This window comes from Marmota monax, unplaced genomic scaffold (assembly GCF_021218885.2).
Source record: "Marmota monax isolate L192 unplaced genomic scaffold, Marmota_monax_Labrador192_F-V1.1 WCK01_AAM20220418_F8-fsc00021, whole genome shotgun sequence".
NCBI lineage: Eukaryota > Metazoa > Chordata > Mammalia > Rodentia > Sciuridae > Marmota > Marmota monax.
Genome location: NW_026695228.1, coordinates 10,744,597 through 10,764,238, shown reverse-complemented (window position 1 = coordinate 10,764,238; position 19,642 = coordinate 10,744,597). Strand labels below are relative to the sequence as shown.

Genomic DNA, 19,642 nt, shown 5'->3' with positions numbered 1-19,642 from the left:
GGAAGAGCTGCATACCTGCACTGAGGAAAAATGGGCAACTCTTTATATATTAACTGATTGTCACTCCTCCTTTCACTCCATGTTTATAATCTAGCTTGTTTGCTTTCTCAGGGGTTAGCAAACTATAGTCTACAAGCCAAATCCAGTCAGCAGCTTGCTATGTAAAACGGTTTATTGGAACACAACTATGCTCATTCATTTACACGTTATCCATGGCGCTTTTGCAATGCAATGAAAGAGTTGAGATGCTGCAACAGAAACTATGTGGCCTGGAAGACCAAAAATATTTACTCTCTGGTCCTTTATGGAAAAACTTGCTGATTCACTGATTTGTGCATTGTTGTTTCCATAAATGAGTTAAGGAAAAATTATAGAAAGTTGTAAATGGATTTCACTGAGAAGCTGCCATTTCTAGCCTAGAAAAAGGTGTAAAAAGGATAAGAAGTCATGTCTGTTGTCAGAAATTGTTTAGTGGAACGGAATTTTGCCAATATAACTATAATTTTTTTGAAAAAATGTAAGATGACCCTGTTCCCTTACAAGTACACTAAAGGAGCTGGCTGCAGGGCATGGTGGACCCCACTGCTCAGCATCTCCTCACCCAGAGCTTCCCATTCTTTATCACAAAATAATACACACCAGGAAAACTAGGGTACAGGCTGGCTGGGTACTGAGATTCTATCATGGGACAATGTTTCCTAGAGTATGAAGGGTATATGAAACCCTTTGAGTTGTTCCCAACTTTTCTGTCCAGGAATTTGTCGGCAAGATTAAAAAGTAGCTATGATCTCCAGAGAGAGGTGGCATTCCCAAGTTGGCAGAATCTTAAACAAACACCAGGGAGTAGGTTCTTGATTCCATACACCTTCTATTTTGTTTGGACTAATTTTGAACATAAGAAATCATTCTAAATGCTCAGCTTATAGCTATTCTAATAGTTCCTCATTATATACCTCCATCCAAATAGAACAAGGATTCTTAACCATTTTGAAAGAGATTTCAACTTAGAAAGCAATACAATAAGAAATGTTACATAGTAAATAAACTTTATTTGTCTGTTCCTCCAAGATGACACTGCCAGTCACAGATTCGTGTACAATACCATTATGTATTGACTATTTACAATTTACAGTAGTATTTTTTCCTCTGAAAAATATAAGTACAAAAGCTAAGTAAACAATGAGGTACTGCCATTTGGGATTTATCATGTGTACATAGCTTAAAGAACTAGTCTTTAACAAATAGTCAACACATCAATCTAGGTAATAGTCAATTAAATGCTTTAATTATTTTTAAAAATCTGCTGTTTCATCTCAAAATGTATTGCACAAGTCTTTAAAAAAGAAAAAAAAATCACTCTAAAAATAAATAAGAAAGACAAGCAATTCTTTAAAGGGAGGAGAAAAAAATGGAAGAAAGAAACATTATTGAGTCCATAAATCAGGTTAAGTTATTCAAAATATCTTTTAAACAACATAAAACTCTTCCCAACAGAAACTGAAAAAAAAAAAAAAAAAAAAAAAAAAACTATTACCATATCTCCACTGATAAAAATCTATTTAAAAAGCAGTCTGCAATATATCTGTGGGTCAATGTCAGATTTTTCTTAGTCTTCCAGCTGCATGAGGGACCCTGAATGACAGCTTCATTATCAAAGAGGAGCAAATGTGAAAAGTTTCAGAGCAGCCGTTGCCCAAAATCACTCTCCCCATTTCTTCAAGATGAAGATCGGAGCCATGACTGGAAAAGAAAAAGGAAATGATGGTGGATAACAAAGAAAGAAAGAAAAACCCAGCCTTTTAAGGTCTAATTTTTGGGAGACTTGTTTTTTTAAGTTAAAATAAAACAACATCTAGAGTCTGGGGATTGCAATAAATAAGTAGAAATATTCTGAAAATTAAATCCCAATGGAATCTTCTAGAAATTAATGTCACTGGAATGATTCAAACTAACGGATAGAGTCAGCAATCCTGGAAAACGGTGTTTTCAGGTGAAATTTGGAGCTGCAACCTTCCACCACATAACAAGCTGAAAAGAATGCCAGAGTACCAGACTGATGTGGAAGACTACCTACCACAAAGATGCAGCTCTTCAAACAGAATTTACAAGGGACAAAGAGCTTATCCCTCTCTCTCAATATGTTGATTTTTGTACATACTGCAATTCTTTCAGCATGATGTACATGGCAGCAAAAAAAAAAAAAAAGTGTGTAAAGCTAAACTTCATCTGGAATTAATAAACATAATGTATAAAATTTAAAATGCTATGAGAAATGAAGCCAAAATCTTCCTAGGAAAGTTTTTCAGATTCAAATACAAAAAGCCAGTGTCAAATCAAGTATAAGGTTTAAAATGTCATAAAAATAAAGGTTGTGGGGCTGGGGCTGTAGCTCAGTAGCAAAGCACTTGCCTTGCATGCGTGAGACACTGGGTTCAATCCTCAGCACCACATAAAAATAAATAAAGATATTGTGTCCATCTACAATTAAAAAATATTAAAAAGATAAAAAATAAAGGTTGTGGCTCAGTGGTAGAGCGCTAGACTAGCATGTGTGAGGCACTGGGTTTGATTCTCAGCACCATGTACAAATATATAAAATAAAGGTCCAGGGCTGGGGATGTGGCTCAAGCGGTAGTGCACTCGCCTGGCATGTGTGCGGCCTGGGTTTGATCCTCAGCACCACATACAAAGAAAGATGTTGTGTCCACCAAAAACTAAAAAAATAAATATTAAAGTTCTCTCTCTCTCTAAAAATAAAATAAAATAAAGATCCATTGATAACGAAATATTTAAAATAAAATAAATGACCAAGTAAGATTAAGTAATAGATATAAACTTTTCATATATATTGAACAGAAAGGGGAAGTTTTAAAGTCTTCTCAATTTGGAAATGAACACTATGATCCACTATTCAAGACATACTCCGAATAGTGTGTTATTTAATTCAATAATCTTGTTGGTTCTAGGAACCTAAAGAAGACATGAAAAATATCTTTTGCTGTTATTTAATAATTCCTTTGTCAGTTATTATTTTGAACCCTTAGATAGAGCTATTGTAGGAAACTAAATTCTTGGATGATTCAACAATGTAGTATAATATCAATGTCATAAAATACAAAAGGGCCAAGAGATATTTTCTAGTTTAAAAGAAAACCAGAAGCTGGGCACAGTGATGCACGCCTATAATCCAGCTACTCAGGGGGCTTAGGCAGGAGGATCCAAAGTTCCAGACTGGCTTAGGCAACTTAGTGAAATCCTGTGTCAAAATAAAAAATAAAAGGGGATGGTGTTGTGCCTCAGTGGCAAGTGCTCTGGGTTCAATTCCCAGTACCACAATATATGTGTGTGTTTGTGTGTGTGGGGGTGTGTATATAAAATAAATAGAATAAAATATACGAGAAAAATATGACAACTAGATGCAATGTACAATCTTTGTGGATCCAGGATTTTTAAAAATTATGAAAGACATTATTTGAAAAACTGGTAATACCATATATAATGGTAATTCATATAGACACTATATGAATACTATATATTAGATAATATTATGTTTCCTGAGTGTGATAATTACATTGTAGTACTAGGGAAACATCCTTCTTCTTAAAGATACATTTTAAAGTATTTGTTTATGTTTGCAAGTGTCAAAAAGTAACTATAAAATGTTACAAAGAGGGAAAAACATATATAGGATCAAGAGTCAGAGTACAAAAATTTGACAAAATGATAATAGCTGGCTAATCTAGGTAAAGGGTATATGGGTGTTCATTATACTATTTTTGAAAAATTTAAAATGTTTCAAACTAAAAGTTGAGCAATTAGGTAATCAATAAAATATTATGCAGTATACATTTCCAGTGATAAGTGATAGTATTTAACTTCAATAATATAATAAGTGTGGTACTTATTATACAAAAAAAGAAAATATAAGACTTCATGGATTAGATATAGAATTTACTTTTTAATTCAATATTCATATATTTTAAAAGTAACCTAATGGAACCATGCATTTCACTACTAGCCACCATAATGTAGACAGATAGTTCTAGATATCACTAAGGCAAATTAAATGATATACAATAAAATCAAAAAGGAGATCCAAATATAGGCACAAAGGATTTTTAAGGTTTAAAGTTTTAAAAAAAGAAAGGCCTTGATACTGTTCGGTAAGTACTGGCTGAATCAACAATCACAGCTTTAAATTAATTAAGTGCTATTAACTGGGATCCAACTTACTTGTGATCTGTGAAAATTATGGCAAAGTCAGAGTTAAAGATGTACCCTGTTTAAGGGGGTGTTAAATCAAGTTAATAGCAAGAATAATATGTGAAAATACACAACCAGTGTAACTCCACATCAAGAACAACCACAAGAATGGGATCCTAATTAGAAAAAGTTAGACTCCATGTATGTATGTTAAAATACACTCTACTATCATGTATACTAAAAAGAACAAATTAAACAAAAGAATAACGTGTGGAAGGGAGGAGAAGGGTTTTAAAGGGAAAAAAACAGTTAACTTTGTGGAACATTTTAGATGCTCACATTTCCCTGCAATAATAATCAGAAACAGCCACATTCAGTTAAAGTGAGCAGCCTTAAGAGTATCTTCAGAACAAATGTGTCATCTTATGTTGAACTGAATGATCCCCAAAAGGAATAAATCTAATTTTATTTTTAATTAACCTTAGTAGTTTTCATTATTTCAAATCTGGCCTTGACTGTAGTTAAGCTTTATAGTAGTTTTAATTCTGGATTTGTGAAATATGTCACTTTTATCTAAAAGATTATTTTAAAAAATTTCTTCTTCACAATCTTTATTAATTTTAAAAAACACTGCTGATGACTATTAATCTATGTATTATTAATCTATGTAACAGAATTAGCAGAAAATATTTATATTAACCCAAAGCATAATCATATGTTCATTAAATGAAAGTAAAAGAATCTCAGCAAAATGGTTAGTACCATGCAATACATTTGATTTACACAAAAGACACAAGACATTTTATTCTCCACTCACCACATGTTAACTAAGCACAGACTGATGGTTTATTCAGAAGATACCACTGCGAGGTGAAGTAAACTACAAAGCCAGGAAGAAAAAAAGGCTTATTGGGTTAGTTTTAAGACTTAGTAGAACACATAGATTATATGTGAATATGAAGTTTACATGATTAAATAGACTGTACTTAAATTTTTCTCAAATCTCCCCAAATCAAGATATTCAGGCAACATATAAGGAATGTGTAATACTCCCCATACTAAAAATAATATTATGTAGTTCAGATTTTATTTGCAACTTTCATTAAAAATTTTAAACATAATGAAAGGTGCACTTGATACTTTAAGTACATATTTAACCACTATATAAATTAGGGAGTGATTATTTAATTATAAAAGGGTTTTAAAAATAACTCCATTAAAGTATACATTAAAATTTGATTTACATAATCTTAGTTTATTCTCAAAAGTACCTGGCAACATGCTGATGAGTTTATAGCACTATATATATATATAAACTAATCCACCACTAAGGAGAAGATGATTGCTTGCTTTAGTGAGGGGAAATAAGAGAAAAGCAGCACTGGGGTCATGAAATAGATTAAGAGATTGGGGGGAGGCTACAGAGAGCTCAGCAAAAAAAAAAAAAAAAAAAAAAATGATGCGGAAAGAGAGCTAGGGGCCAGACACAAACTTCATAATTTAATAAATAATATAATTTAATATATATATTAAATTTTCATTCCTAAAATTGTCAATTTCATCACTAAATTACTCTTATAATTCAACAGAAAAGAACAAAATCAGTTTCAAGAATGATGACCCATGCTAAAATTTCAATTTAAAGGAACTCAATCTCAAATATAGTTTTTTACCACCGCAAACTAAAAGATTCTATGTCCTATTTTTGAATGGTCATAATCCAAAAAATCATTAATTAGTGGTTTGCTTTAAAAATGGCAACACCAAAAACAAAGACTGTTTATAAAAGCTGAGTATTACCAACTCGGGAAGTATCATTTTAATTATATTTTACATTTAATGTGAAGTTAGTAGAAAGCAGCAAAATCAAAACACAAACTCGAAAATAATGTTTTGCAACACAGACAACAAATAAGATTAATATCCTATAGGAAAACTTGCGAAGTACGCAGAATATATGTAGGATATTCCCTGTGTCTAAAAACAACCTAAGTGATTAAGAAACCAGTGAACTAAACTGTAGGATGGCTATATGTTATATAGAATCTATATAATCATAGAATCAGCCATTAAAAAAGAATGAGGTAGATCAATTTGTAATGAGCTGAGATAATAAAATGACCTTAAGTGAAAAAAATCAAGTTGTTGCACACTCATTTTTATAAGATAAGTGATAAAGGAATAATTGTAAGGTTTAGGAAAAAAATGGAGCTATTCACATCATTAGCAGAGATGATCTTGGCATGGTGGAAAGTATGTAGGTGTAGGCTGAACATCATGAAGGACTCTATGTTTCTGAATTCTTCACAATTTATTTTTTTGTAATGATCCTATTGTACCGTATCCAACATCAGAGTCAAAAGCACATTCACAATAATAAATCTGTATTTATAAATATGGATTCCACATGTAGTATTTTTCACTATAAGCCTTTTTTTTTTTCTTTCCAAATCCACTTTGATGCATCTTCTTATACACAAAGGGAAAGGTAAACCTCATGCTGGCATGAAAAATCTTTGTACCTAAAAAATGCTGAAAAATCTTGATGATTTTATTAATTTAGGGGAGACTTTAAAAATTTCAAATAAAGAGAGAAAAGTATGACACAGTATAAGATGGGTTTAGAACAGGAACTAATCAAGAACTAGACACAAGGGCTGGGGTTGTGGTTCAGTTGTAGATTGCTTGCCCTGCGTGCTCAAGACCCTGGTTTTGACCCCCAGCACTGCAAAACAAAACAAAAACTAGATAAAACATGAAGGATCAGTGTAAAAGCAAAGCAGAAATAATCAACAGATCAACTGTAAAAAATGAATAGAGGGGATGGGTAATGAAAACAAATCCTTGTTCATTTAAGAACAAAAACATTTTAATGGAATCATCAAGAAAATAGATATATAGATTTCTGTGTCATCAAGTTTTACTAGCACTCTAAGGAGAAAAATGTATTCCTAGAGAAACTTTTAAAGAGAGGTTTCTTTATAAGAAAGAATGTGTGACGCACTGGGTTCGAGTCTCAGGACCGCATATAAACTAATCCACCACTAAGGAGAAGATGATTGCTTGCTTTAGTGAGGGGAAATAAGAGAAAAGCAGCACTGGGGTCATGAAATAGATTAAGAGATTGGGGGGAGGCTACAGAGAGCTCAGCAAAAAAAAAAAAAAAAAAAAAGGATGCGGAAAGAGAGCTAGGGGCCAGACACAAACTTCATAAGCTCAGGTTCTACCGAAAGTGGTAACGTTCTTACCGAATTACTAGCCCAAGGCAGAAAGATATTAAGCGTGGGGAATTTTACATAATTTATGAAGTATGTGTTTGTTTCATTCTTCAATCACAGATGATTTCACAGCTTTTAAAGATGTCTGTCTACCTTTCCCTTGTAAGACACCAAAATCTCAAAAATGCTTAAATTCTTTTTTCTAGAATTAGTGTATATGGAAATCATTGAAATAAAGAAGTGTAATCTATAAAACATCTCTCATCACAATATAATTTGATTTGAAAAAAAGTTATTACACGATATACCAAAACAAATGCCTTTTCCATCCTTTCCATAAATAGCTCAAGTTCTGGAAATCCTACATAGCACAAATGGGCACCAACCTCAAATATAGAAGACTTCTCTTTCACTTGAAGTCAACATTCACATTTCCCTTGGTTAAACTTGCTTAATGTAAATTCATTCTCACTTTTCAGACTATGGCAAAATCAAGCTTTAGAATTTTTCAATTTCTTTTATCAACTCAAAGTCTTTATAAACGAAACAATATAAGCAAATGAGATAAAGTCACTGCCTATCTATAGTCTATTTTTAAAGCTTACCATTAATCGAGCATCTTCTCTTTCCAAAATTTTCTGAGTCTGATCATCGGGGAACTTCAACACAGTGGTTATAACTTTTGCCATGGTCTACAAGAAAAATGAGAGGTCATTACTAATGGACAGTGAAGCGGAAGGAGTCTCAACCCATTCTGACATGTTCTGCTAGTGGGATTCTTAGTGCTCTCAATGGAAGCCACGAACAAAGAAGTATGATGTGAAGGTATTAGTCAAGGAGCCAATACTAAAATTTTTATTTAAAGGACTGCTTACAATGTCTGAGTTTATTTTAAGATGTATATCCAATAGCATGAAGCTGTATAAAGATCTAATGCTCTTGGCCCTTTGTCTTATTAAGATGAAACTTTATTACTCATTTATTTAAAAAGGCTTTTTATTTGCAGGAATCTATAAAATGATGTATTGCCAAAGCATATGCTCTAAATAATCAGAATTAGATGGCCCCAAGTTCAGCTTTCACTAAATCACATCATATATCTCATAAACATGGGCTACTGCATGAACATGAACATGCTTAGTAGGTACTTTTCAAGACATGCAGCACATCAGCCTAATAGAATTACAGATTACATTTTAAATAAACACGAGATGTTTTGTCTGGTAGAAAACATGATGAATTCAAAACATTACACATGGTGGCTTGCAAAAACAAGATCATAAATTGTGCAGATCTAAATAAATATACCGTAAATCAGACTGTCACCCATAAGCTCCTGGAAAATTCGCCTCAAAGGTTGAAACTCCCTATTTTGTATCAAGATGAGATGTTTTGAGGGAGACAGAGAGGAAAGAAGATACCACTTATGAAATAAGTAGGATAACAAGTTCAGTGCTTACATACAAAGTCAAGTGGCAGTGTTCTTCTGAGGATTCCTACTGTGGGTAGGAAGAGAGCCCAGAAAGCTGACTCTATTCTTTGTTCATGGTTACAGAGACTCTGTGTGTGGGGTGGGGCCTTGGTTATGGGAAAGGTCATTAAGAAAAAGACGGCACAATACAGTTAACCAAAAGTTTTGGGAAATCACATCATTAGAAAAATAGTATAATTATTTCCAGAAAGGAAAGAAACTAAAACATTGTTTAAAAAATTCCTATTATGTACTAATCCTAATCAAGACACTTTACATATTTCTAATATTCATTTAAACTAACAGATTACTAATACTGTTCCTCCACCACAAAAATTCACATATAACAAGATTTTAGTTTGTTCTCTTCCTCCTTGTGTCTTTGCCTTTACCATTCTGATTGACAGAAAGAACAAATGAAAGAAAATGCCATTTAAAATATTATTTAAAACAACTTAGTTCCTGGAGAATTAAAAGACATTTTATAAAACCCCTCATTTAAATTGTATTAACTAGAGCTGGGGTTGTGGCTCAGCGATAGAGCGCTTGCCTAGCATGTGTGACGCACTGGGTTTGAGTCTCAGCACCGCATATAAATAAAGGTCCTTCTACATCTAAAAAAAAAAAAAAAAAAAAGTGTTAAACAAGGGCTGGGCTTGTGGCTCAGTGGTAGAGCACTTGCCTAGCATTTGTGAGGCACTGGGTTCTATCCTCAGCTCTACATAAAAATAAAATAAAGGCATTGTGTCCATCTATAACCAAAAAAATATTTTTTAAAAAAACTACACAGAACACAATCTTGTATGTTAACCTAAAGTCTGAGTATCAACTACATATGTGGCGTGAAATGGCAAGAAAAATAGGAAGAAGTAACCATTTCAGTATTTTTTTTTTTATTAACACTCTGAAGCAACTAACTGTATACTATCTGTGAGGATCATTTTTAGTAAGTACCAAACAAACAAACAAACAAAAAAAACCCAAAATGTAAGCATTCACAGTTATAGGGGCCATTTCTCTAATTTCAATACCATATTAAGCTCAAAATACCAAAAAGTCCACTTATGTTCATTATGAGAACCATACACATTTGTGCATGAGCATGTTTGGGGAAAAAAAAAAACATAAAAGAATTGTGGTAGTTGTCTTTTCACATTTATAGACAACATTAGATGGTAAACCTACCTCTAAATTCATCAGCAATTCAGAATCTGCTGCTGATATGCACCATACCCAGTAAAGCCCTAAAGCTTGCCAGAAAACACTTTACCCAAGAAGCCCAGGCTCTTTGCCACACCTTGGGAAAGAAATCAGACTGTCTCTTCATATCCTCAGGCCCTGGGAAGGGAAAGTTCATATGCACCACCTGATTTAGGAATGGCCTCTCCTGCCAGTCTTTCCATAGGAAGAGGCTTCTTCAATAAAAGTTAGGATGAGAAATACCTTTTAGGCTAAATTTCAGTATCAACAATAGTGTGGAGGATCAAAATCTATGAAAAAGAAAGTAGAAGGAGAGAAGAAAGGAGGGCTTACTTAACCTCATAGGATAAGACTGTGTGAACTATATAGTCTTCTTTAAAACATCAACTGCCTGATAAAGAACTTTGTGTGCAAAAGTAGATGAAGAAATAAGTGAGATGACACACAGAGCCTGCTAGAAAAGAAAAAACTGCAGATGGTCATCAAATACAAGATTTCAACATTCTCTGGCTCATTCTAAATCACATCCTGGTCTCCATTTCAAATTCTTTGTTAATGCATAGAAATTAAGCAAACAGCAAAAGATGTGTCTAAACAACTCTGATCTTGTCACCCCCTGCTTATACATTTCAGGGATAACCTCTCTACCATACTTTCAGGTAAAACTCCAAAAATATTCAAGTCCCTCCACACTCTGTAGCCTTGTGGAAGCACTTTCACTTCTCAAGAGTTTTGGTTGCACTAGACTTTGTCATTCCAGAAAGTCATATACCATTTCTTGCCTTAGACCTGCCTGGGCTGCCTCTACTGACTGGGCTCATCTATCAAAATTTAACCCTATACCACCGGCTCCATGATATCCTCAGCAACCCTTCTACAAGAAAATATGAGGACTCTGTACCTCTCTTGTAGCCCTTACTACATTCTACATCACAATATGGTTAATTGAGAATAGCTCCATTTCTTACTACATAGCGAACTCCTTAAAAGTTAGGGATGTTGTTAAATTCATTTTATTATCCATCACAGTGCTAAATAAAGGGCTACATGTAGTTAAGTGCCCAAGGAATGTGTAGTAAATTAAACCTGTTACCAATTCTCCATATTTAGCTATGAAATGTGATGGTACAATGATAGACTACTTCTCCATTTTTAGTAGCCAATAAAGTACCATGAATGAAGATAAAGACAAAGCAAGCACTATTTCTCAGCATGCACTCCTAGACAGGCTTAAGATGAGACTGCTTGTGCCAGGGGGACATCCCTTTCAACTATCTCCCAAGTCACACCCTAAACTGAACTACAAGGCCAAGAAAACAGGCCTAGACTTGTTTAAAAATTGTTTTGCTTGCGCTGGGTCTTTCTTCAGAGGCTCAAACTCTATAGAGATCTCCAGAAAAACTAGGTTGATGCAGCCAGTCTCTCTCTATCATAGATCAAGGAAAGATTAAATTATTTACTTAACAACAACATTTGCATTGGAGCATTAGATTCACTAGAGTAAATCAGGGTAGCTAAAGTTCTGAGAGCCATTTTATTATTACTATTTTTTTAAAGATATGCCTCTCTTCCCTATTAGGCAACATGAAGGTAACGTCACCAACCTCAAATACAGACTGCTGTTTTATGGACACAATAAGAGAAAGTGATATCTCATTAGTTTCATTTTAAAAAGACAAGCAGAAAATCAGTTTTAGCTGTCCTTGAAAAATAATAAAAGTCCTTAAGAAAAAAAATGACACAAAAAAAGATATATTAATATATCTCTTTCCTATGACACATGTTCAAAATCATATTAGGCATTACTTTAATTTGAAAACTATTTGATATAATAAAATGCAATTATATAGATAGTAAGGATTAAAATGACTTCCAGCAGCCCTGTAACTCCTCGTGTTGAATCTCCAATCCATAAATTCAGACTATTTTTTAAAGATTATTTTCTATGACTTTTTTTATTAAATTTTAAATATATTTGCCAAATCAATGCCTGAACTGGCTTAGTATCCTATGACTCAGCAACTCCCACAAAGCCAGACATTAACACTGAGTGCTTCCAAGGATAGGAAACTCATTATTCCATTCTCAGCCAAGATACATAGATAATGTAAAATTCCATAAAGGTAAAAAAAAAATAATAATAAAAAAATAAAATAAAATAAAATTCCATAAAGGTAAATGAAGAGTTCCAACAATGTCCAAAGCAGAAACTGCTTAAAATGAAAAATAGTATTTGAGGAAAGGCTCATGAATTTCCCTAAAAGCATTCTATTCTATTTACGATATAGTTACCAAATGTCCAATACAAGGCTGTTTTTAAAACAGTGGAGAAGATAAAAATAAGAATAAGGCAAGACTCTATACTTGAGGATTTTACAATAAATTTAACATTTAGAAAACAAATTAGCCAAGTATTATTACTTACACGATGTAGCAATTTTTAAATGATTAATATTCCACATGTTCAGAAATGATTTTCGTATAGTAACTAAAGTACAATCTTCCTAAGAAGTCATTGCTAATTATGACCATTTCCAAATTTTACCAACACCATCCCAAAGTCTCCTTGAAAATAAAAATTTTTCTCCTAATTTTAAGATCTGAAGAAAAAAATAGCCACAAGCTTCACAAATTATTAAGTGAAATTTTAATTTTTAGTATTTAGCATCATTCCATAGCACTTTAAAAATTAATTTTTATAAATGTAACAAATATAAGCAAGATCTATCAATTCACTTTTGTTTACGAAGAGCAGTAACATAATTAGCTATTGCTCATAATTAGCATGCATAGTCTAATAGTAAATATATGGTTATGTGTGCTAAAAGTGAAACATATTGTCTTTTAGGTTGAGGCTTATATACCAAATCACCAGACATGATTTATACCTTAGTCTCACGACCCATCATATATTCAAAAAGCACTTTTCGCAGATACTCAAACTCAGTAGGTTCTCCCAAGAGTGAGACATCCGTATGGTACAAATTGCTACCTGTCAAATAAAAGACAGTTCAAATTGTAAAATCAAAACAGGATAAACTACTTGCTACATAGAAAATAGACACATTAAAAAACAATCAATTGTACAAAGAGAGACACTGAGTTTAAATTAATTGTACTGTATACATGTGAACACACTAAACATTCTAACTGGTATGTTGAAAGAGAAAACAAGAATTATAACAATTCTAATTCTCCTATCTTTTTCTCCTCCTCCTGCTACTATTTAAAAAGACAATATAGCTAGTACAAAAGTTTCATAACATTGGTACTTCTCTTTTAAATATTATGTGGTTGGCTTCAGATGCTCTACAATGACTGAAATTAACATTTTTATTTTACAAAGGATTTAGTATCTCAGAACATATCTCTAGTTTTTTTTTTTTTTTTTTTTTTTTTTTTACTATTCCAATCTGAAAGAACTTAGTTTAAGTTTTCAAAACTATTTTGAAACATGGGATAGATAATCTGAAAGTGCATAGAATATTAATGCCATTACAGTTTGAAATATATTGATTTGACATCTTAAAAAGACTTAAAAAAAATCTGTTAATCAAGCTCTCCTTCAATCTAAAAATAAAGCACATAAGTCACACACTGACAATTTTTTTAAATTTCTTTTTTAGATGTTGATGAACCTTTATTTTATTCATTTATTTATATGCAGTGCTGAGAATTGAACCCAGTGCCTCACACATGCTAGGTAAGCACTCTACCACTGAGCCACAACCCCAGCCCACACACTGACAAATTTTAATCTGAATAAATTAATCTATGCATCAGGCATATACTTGTGCCTATTTCTAGCAATATGGTACAACAGATAATCCCTCTGTTACCAAGAAACATCTAGATATCACATAAAAACATTCTAAAAGCATAAAAAAAATCCCTAAAGGGGTAAGGGACCAGAGGAAAATGAAACCACAGAAGTAATAGCAAGGCAGACAGGAATCTGGGGATGCCTAGGGGTAAAAAAAAAAAAAAAAAAAAAAGTCCACATTGAACAGTTTTGTAAGAAATAGAAGACCAGCTTAGGGTCCTTGCAATGCGAGAGTGCCAAAATACAGACTCTGATATAAAACAGGGAACTCTGACTGCCTGAAAGGCAACTTATTAGGAAACCTGTCCTTGCCTCTGCTTGAAGTAGAGGGGAAAAAGTAGCTCCTTTGAGAATGTGTAACCAGGAACTTACTCTTAGAATATAGGACTCAAAGTTAAAATATTTTTTTTCAGGCAAGGAATTCTAAAACTAAAAAAAAAACACATTTGTTTAAGACTGGTTATGCCCAATATCTAACAGAAGCAAATGGAAATTCTTTCTGACAAAATCCTTGATCAAACAGTTCACACCCAAATGAGTTCTCAATATAGAAAGAAAAAAAAAAATCATCACATCACAGGAGGCAAGCCTCCATGAGCAAAAGTTTGCAGAAAAAATAAAAAACAGATATATAACCCAGAAAGATCCTGATAATGAAACTGTTACAAATTATAAATTCACTGCTTGAAATGTTTAAAGAATAAAAGACAGTTTTTGTTATGGTTTGGATCTGGAATGTCCCCCAAAGGCTCATGGTTTTGAAGGCTTGATGTCCCCCAATTAAGAGATGGAGTTTTGGGGAAGTGATTGGATCATAAGGGCTCTGACCTTATTTACTGATAGAGATTCATAATTTGATCGCATTATTGGGAGGTGATGGAAACTTTCGGAGGTGGGCCTAGTTGAAGGAAGTAGGTCAAAAGGGGATATTTGAAGGGTGTACCTTGACCCACACACTCTTCCTTTCTCACTTTGCTTCTCCATTGCAATGAAGTGAGTAGCTTTTGCTCCACCAAGCCCTCCCACTATGATGTACTGCTTCACCACAGCCCAGAAACAATGGAGCCAGCCACTGATACCTCTAAAACAATGAGCCAAAATATATCTTCCCTCTTTTGTTTTTCTCAGGTATTTTCTCATAGAGGTGGAAAGCTAACACAGTACTGAAGAAGTAAAACTATTTGTAAATGACATGATTTTTGTATATAGAGAATTCTTAGGAATCCACTAAAAAACTATGAGACTAACAGGTAAGTTCAATACTACTGCAAGATACAAGATTAATAAAATTCAACTGCATTTCTATACATCTGCAAAGAACAATCTGAAAATAAAGTTTTAAAACATTTTTAATTACAATAGAATCAGGAAAAATAAAATTCTTAGCAATAAATTTAGACAAATATAAAACTTACACTCTGAAACTACAAATGCTTAAAGAAATGTAAAAGATCTAAATAAGTGGAAAGACATCTCACATTCACGGATTAGAAGAAAATACCTCTAAAATGGCAAGTTCCATACACGACTGAACACAATCCCCATCAAAATGCCACCTGCCTTCTTTGCAGAAATTGACAAGTTGATCTCAAGACTGATATGGATATTCAAGAGACCCAGAACAGAAAAAACAATATTGAAAAAGAACCAAATTGGAGGACTCACTGTTGGCAATCTTGAAACTCAATACAAAGCAACAGTATCAAGACAGTGTGATACTAACAAAGAGATACATTATCAATACCTAGTATATCTATGTATTCTCTCTCCCCTCACCCCATTTTATTCTCCAAGTGGTAGAATCCAGAGTCCAGAAATAAACATATATACATACAACTGACTTTAACAACATTGCCAAGATAATTTAAAAAGGAAAAGAATAGGATTTTTTTCTTTTCTTTTCTTTTCTTTTTGGTACCGGGGATTGAACTCAGGGGCATTCAACCACGGAGCCATATCCTCAGCCCTATTTTGTATTTTAATTGGAGACAGATCTGAGTTGCTTAGCACCTTGCCATTGATGAGGCTGGCTTTGGACACATGATCCTCTTGCCTCAGTCTCCCTAGCCACTGGGATTATAGGTGTGCACCACCATGCCCAACAAGAACAGGATTTTAAACAGCACTGGACAACTGAATATCCATATACCCACAGAAAATAAAGTTAAATCCCTTCTTCACACCATATGCAAAAATCAATTCAAAATGGATCAAAGATAAAAATGGAGAAGTTGAAACTATAAAACTCTGAAGAAAACGTAGGAGTAAATCTTCATGACCTTGGATTAGGCAATGGTTACTTACATATTAACACTTCAAGCAGTCAGCAACAAAAACAGATAAAATGAACTTTATCAATATCAAAAACCATCAAGAATGTGAAAAGAAAACTCACAGAATATGAGAAAATATTTGTAAATCATTTATCTAATGAGAGACTTATATCTAAAGAGCTCATGCAACTCAATAAAAAAAGACAACCCAATTTAAAAATAACCAAAGGAGATATACAAATGGCTAGTCGGTACAAAAAAATGCTTACTATCAACAGCCATCAGGGAACTACAAACCAACATTACAGGACACTACTTTATACCGACTGGGATTAGAAAAAGACAACAATAAGTGCTAGCAAGAATGCAGATAAATTGAAACCCCCATATATTCCTGATGGGATTTTTGGAATATGGTATAGTCACTGTGGAAATCAGTCTGAAGTTGGTGATAAAGTTAAACATAGAGTTACCATAAGATCTAGCAATCTCACTCTAAGGTATACATTAAAGAAATATGAAAATATACATTCACCCAAAAACATGTACACCAGTGTTCAAAGCAGCATTATTTATAATAGTCCCAAAGTGGAAACAATCAAAATGTTCATTAACTCAACTGATGAATGGATGAATAAAATGTGGTATCCATACAATGGAATATCAATCATCAACAAAACAAAAAAGTACTGACTCATGCTATAACATGGATGAACCTCAAAAACATTTTACTAAGTGAAAGAAGGCAGTCATAGATAATCACAAATCAGGATTCCATTTATATGAAATGTCTAGGACATGCAAAATCTAGAGACTACAATGTAGATTAGTTTTTCTCTGGTTGGAGGGAATGGACAGAATGAAGGAAGATTAATAAAAGTTATGAAATATCTTTTTGGAGTGCAAATATAAAAGTTCCAAAACTGAATGTGAATAATATAAAATGAAATCTAATAGCATGAGAATTAAAATATAGAATGAAAGGAAATCTCTGAAGAGATAATCACTGTGAATTTCCCAGAACTAATAAACATTAGAATCCACAAATTTAGAAAGTACAATGTATACCAAGCAGAAAAAGTTAATCTATACCTACACAAACTATATTGAAATTCAAAACATTAATGAAGAGAACATCTTAAAAGCAATCAGAGAATAAAGATTAGCAACTGGAGTCAAATGATCAGAAAAACGTACAACCAACATTTCAACAATAAAATCCAAAAGACCATAAAATAATAATTTCAAATTGTTAAGAAAAAAATCATTCTCAACCTAGAATTCTATGCCTAACAAAATTAACTTTCAGAAAAGAGAAACTGACCAGCATGGGGCACACGCCTATAATCCCAGCAGCTTGGGAGGCTGAGGTAGTAGGATCTTGAGTACAAAGCCAGCCTGAGCAAAAGAAAGGTGCTAAGCAACTCAGTGAGACCCTGTCTCTAAATAAAATACGAAATAGAGCTGGGAATGTGGCTCAGTGGTCGAGTGCCCCTGAGTTCAATCCCCAGTAGCCCTCCAACCCCGCCAACCCCGCCCCCCCCAAAAAAACAGAGAGAGAAACTCCATTTTTTAAATGCTCTCACCATAAAAAAAAAAAAGTTACGTGAGGTAATGCACATTAATGAGCTCAATTTAGCCATTCTAAACTGAATAAGTATTTTGAAATGTCATGCTGCAAACAAAAAATACATACAATTTTTATTTGTCAATTAAAAATAAAAATGAGAAAAAATAATATAGATTAGTAAAGACAAAAACTTTTAAAACCATCTATAAATCTACCAATAAGAGATAATCATGGATTACATGACCTGAAACATCATTCTTACCTTTGCAAGGTGTTCCCACAGTTGCTGCATATAGGTTATTTTCATATTTCTTTAAACGGTCTTCTAAATTATTAATCTAAAAATAACAAATATTCAAATCATATCATAAGATTTGCACAGAAACCAAATGTAAGAAAAATATGATTACTGTAGCCACTAGGTTTTTTAATGCTGAAGACAAAGTATAGGTAAGTAAAATTAATTTCTTAGATTTAAACCAAAAGACAACAAAAGAAAAAAAAAATAGAAAGCTGTGCATCAAAGGACAGTATTAGGGGTTGAGGCTGTGGCTCAGTGGTAGAGCGCTTGCCTAGCATATATGAGGCACTGAGTTCAACCCTCAGCACCACATAAAAATAAAGAAATAAAATAAAGATTGTGTCCATCTACACTAAAAATTCTTTAAAAAAAAAAAGTAAAAAAGACTACCTACAGAATAGGAGAAAATACTTAGAAATAATATATCTGATAAAGAATTTGTATCCAGAATATATAAAGAGCACTTATAATTCAACAATAAAAAGAAACAACCCAACTAAAAAACATGGGCAAAGAACATTAATAAAAATGGCCAACAAGCAGAGGAAAAGATGCTTAACATCATTTAGTCATTAGAGAAATACAAATTAAAACCACAATTATATTCTACTTCATAAAGACTCAGATGGCTATAATCAAAAAAAGTTAGCAAAATTGAAAGTCCTTACACATTGTTGATATAATGAAAAATGGTGCTGCTACTATGGAAATATTTTGGCAGTTTCTCAAAAAATAAAAGAATTATCGTATAACACAGAAATTCCATTCCTGGGTATACATATACCCAAAAGAATTAGAAACAGATTTCAAACAAAATCCGTGTACACAAATGTTAGTAACAGCACTATTTGCTATAGCGAAAAGGTAGAACAACCCAAATGTCCAACAATTGAAGAATGGATAAACAAAATATGGTATATCCATACAATGGGATATTATTTAGACAGAAGGAGGAATAAAGTACTAAAATATGTTCAACATAGAGATGAATCTTGAAAACATTACGCTAAGTGAAAGCCAAACATAAAAGGTCATGTATTGTATGATTCCATTATATAAATACCCAGCACAGGGAAACTCATAGAGATGAAAAGCAGATTAGTGGTTGCCAAGGGGTTGAGGAAGGAGGTAACAGTGAGTGACTGTTTAATGGGTGTGAGATTTCTTTTCAGGGTGATGAAATGTTATAGAACTAGATATAGTGAATGTGAATAGTGACTGATATTTGTGAATAAACTAAATGTCAATTAATCATATACTTATTAATCATATTATTAAAATGGAAAATTCTATATGTATTGTACCACAATAAAATCACAAGTATAAAAACTTTGTGCCATAACAGTTTTGAAGATTTAAGGATACTAAAAGAAGAGAATTTTAAAGCACTAATCTTAAGAATTAAGGAAAGGACTGGGGTTATAGCTCAGTGGTAAGAGCATTTGACTACCACGTGTGAAGCACTGGGTTCTATCCTCTGTACCACATTAAAATAAATAAATAAAATAAAGGTATTATGTCCATCTACAACTAAAAAAATAAAAAATAATAAAATTAAGGGAAAAGTTAAAGCCCTGAAGAAC

The 19,642-nt window shown here is 33.0% G+C and overlaps 1 protein-coding gene across 5 annotated transcripts in view; it reads right to left on the bottom strand.

Annotated features, from left to right (window-relative positions):
• Nucleotides 1–1,025: 1,025 nt before the first annotated feature.
• Nucleotides 1,026–19,642, bottom strand: part of Golga4 (golgin A4) — a 94,575-nt gene continuing 75,958 nt past the window's right edge. For 3 of the 5 annotated variants that reach the window (XM_046436621.2, XM_046436624.2, XM_058576755.1), the window contains 5 exons: nucleotides 18,021–18,096; nucleotides 12,981–13,084; nucleotides 8,027–8,113; nucleotides 5,021–5,083; nucleotides 1,026–1,740 (listed from right to left, as the gene is read on the bottom strand). In XM_046436621.2, coding sequence (XP_046292577.1) covers nucleotides 5,054–5,083; nucleotides 8,027–8,113; nucleotides 12,981–13,084; nucleotides 18,021–18,096 — 297 coding nt within the window. In that variant the 3' untranslated portion in view covers nucleotides 1,026–1,740; nucleotides 5,021–5,053. The remainder of the gene's footprint in view (nucleotides 1,741–5,020; nucleotides 5,084–8,026; nucleotides 8,114–12,980; nucleotides 13,085–18,020; nucleotides 18,097–19,642) is intronic. The other 2 variants (XM_046436622.2, XM_046436627.2) reach the window with 1 other exon arrangement.